The sequence below is a fragment of the Olea europaea genome, chromosome 11 (assembly GCF_002742605.1).
Source record: "Olea europaea var. sylvestris chromosome 11, O_europaea_v1, whole genome shotgun sequence".
Taxonomy (NCBI): Eukaryota; Viridiplantae; Streptophyta; class Magnoliopsida; order Lamiales; family Oleaceae; genus Olea; species Olea europaea.
In genome coordinates, this window is record NC_036247.1 from 3,354,845 (window position 1) to 3,357,338 (window position 2,494).

Consider the following 2,494-nt stretch of genomic DNA (forward strand, 5'->3'; position numbering starts at 1 on the left):
AAATATTCATGTGAAAATTAGAGTTTGTGAATTAAACATGAATATATGCGTATTTCTAACTTGAAATTATTGCAATTTCCCAACAAAGCCACACCTTTCATCCACAAAATCTCAACATATCGATTGGTAAGTTTCAACCTTCTGAAAAGTCGTGGTCATTAGATGAAAGATCATTTCCTACGCATTCCAGTTTGCCATTTTAACTGCTCAAAAACTTCTGGCACTAGAGAGCGAAGTTTGAAGAATATATCGTGAGGTTGCTAAGCTCGGATTAATGAAAAAAATGTTCAATTAACTGAACCCCTTAGATTAAAAAAAAAATGTTAGTTTTTACAGAGCAGAAAGAATAACTATTTGATCAAAACAATATTATCACAGCCCACATGCGGTATTTTAAAAGAAAAAACAGCACACCGAGAGATATTAGATCATTATAATTCAAAAAGTCGCAAGATGAAAAAATTTACAGAATAAATTTCCAAAATTCTATGCCATGTTTTGCCTCTAAATTACATCCCAGATGATGTTCTGTTTATCCTTTGAGCACCCAGTTTCGGAGCAGCAGGTTTAGAGCCTCTGCCTCGCCCGGATAAGGGCTTCGATCCTGTTGTAGGTGGAGGTGCTGCAATTGAAGCCCATAGGTCTTCATCAGCTGATCCACCAGATTTCAGATTCATAGGCTTTGATGATGATTTCGGAACTGGGGCAGAGATAGCACCCCAAGGGTCATCGTCATCAGCTATGCTCGTTTTTGCTTTCGAAGGTTGTGACGAGGATTTTGGAGCAGGGTTGGCTGTTGAACCCCATAAGTCATTGTCATCATCTTTACTCGTCTTTAATGTGCTTTTTGTTCTTGAACTCGTAACTGAATCATAATGGCATGTCCAGTCAGATGAAGTTCAGAATAAAAATATCGCTAGCAAGAAAATGACATGAGTACAGGGAGGGAGGACTTGACATGCCACTCTTCCAGAAACTTTTGCACCATCTAGATTCTTTAGAATAATTATAGGAAAATGCTACGTGTACACCTCAAGGTGTACACGAGTTTCCACCCCCCTCACATGGAGGGGGGCCTAAGCATAATTTATGTACGTGGGCTCCCCTCCATGTGAGGGGGCGTGTAAATCATTGTGAACACCGCTATGTACACGTAGCATCACCCATAATTACAATACAGTTCCCTAATTGCCATGTCCTAATAGAAGTATCATTATTGCATGCAACTATTGTGTCAAATCTTCCCCAGGGCTGGGGGTTGGGGGTGATATCACAATGCAACATTTTTATGAGTTACACAAAAGCTTTCTTAAATATGTAAAATTTTAACGCAGTAAAGATGGGAAGGGAAGACAGTACCTTGTGGTTTTGGCTGTGAGACGGGCCGCTTTTGGGCAGCTTGGATATTTGCAAGAGCTGAAGGCAGGTTTGATGCTTCTAGTGGCTCAATGTCATCCCAACCATCTTTTTCACCTTCATCATCTACATGGATGCCATTTTCAAGTTCTCCCCATCCATCAGTTGATGAGGTAGGGGACACAGGTGCAGGTTGATCAGTTAAATCTGTTAGGGAATTATGGACTGCCGGTAGATGTGCACCATCCAACTCTATGATGTCAAGAAACAAAATCAGATACTAATAATTGGCAGGCGCATTTGCACAAGTGAACACTAGTGATTAGCTAGAAAAGTAGCACTCTTAACAAATTCAAGTATCCAGGTACGTATAAAAACAAAATAAAAGGGGTGAAATGTTCACCGGAGCTGGCATTGGAGATGGAAGAAGCAATAGGTGCAGTTGCACTCGTTGGAGCAAGAGCACTTGGCTCGGAAGGTTTGCCACCTTTCATAGTCAAAGAGCTCATGGCCCATCTGCATCAAAATTGTGAGAGAGTCAGCTTGAAATCTTTAACCACATAAAGTATAAAGGAATCAGATATATAAAATTTTAAAGTTTCACCGTATTAAGTAACCATATGATAAAGCAAGAAATAAGAAAGTACGTAACCAATTGAAACACTCAATACTTCACTCAATCATCAAAATACTTCTCTGTAGCTCAATGCCATGGGATCAGAAGCAATCCAAATTAGCATATAATAAGGCATCATAAATTGACATAACAAATACAAAGAAGTTAAAAAGACGTTCTCACACTGGAAAAAAAGGAACATTTGCAAACGATAGTTGCCTTGATCTTAGTATAAATGTATTTGTTAACAAATACAGACATGATTTTGATGAATTTTGCTTGGGCCAGAACATGGTTCATTTAAGCAAGGGACTCGTCAAAATAGAACTTATCTATTACTTTTGAATGCTATATAGCATAAAGTCATCATATTCACAAAAGGTAGCTCACAAATATTATATAAAGAGAAGGCTGTGATGTACCTAATACGTTTAAATGCAATTCAGATCCGTAACACGATAAAGATGATATAGCATGTGTTCATGTGCAAAAATTTATCAGCTTACACAATTCTTAACAGGT

The 2,494-nt window shown here is 38.4% G+C and overlaps 1 protein-coding gene across 1 annotated transcript in view; it reads right to left on the minus strand.

Moving 5' to 3' along the window:
* Positions 1 to 284: 284 nt before the first annotated feature.
* Positions 285 to 2,494, minus strand: part of LOC111404333 (probable inactive serine/threonine-protein kinase scy1) — a 15,338-nt gene continuing 13,128 nt past the window's right edge. The window contains exons 18-21 of the mRNA XM_023033155.1: positions 2,131 to 2,156; positions 1,760 to 1,872; positions 1,360 to 1,608; positions 285 to 865 (exon numbers count right to left, since the gene is read on the minus strand). Coding sequence (XP_022888923.1) covers positions 510 to 865; positions 1,360 to 1,608; positions 1,760 to 1,872; positions 2,131 to 2,156 — 744 coding nt within the window. The 3' untranslated portion in view covers positions 285 to 509. The remainder of the gene's footprint in view (positions 866 to 1,359; positions 1,609 to 1,759; positions 1,873 to 2,130; positions 2,157 to 2,494) is intronic.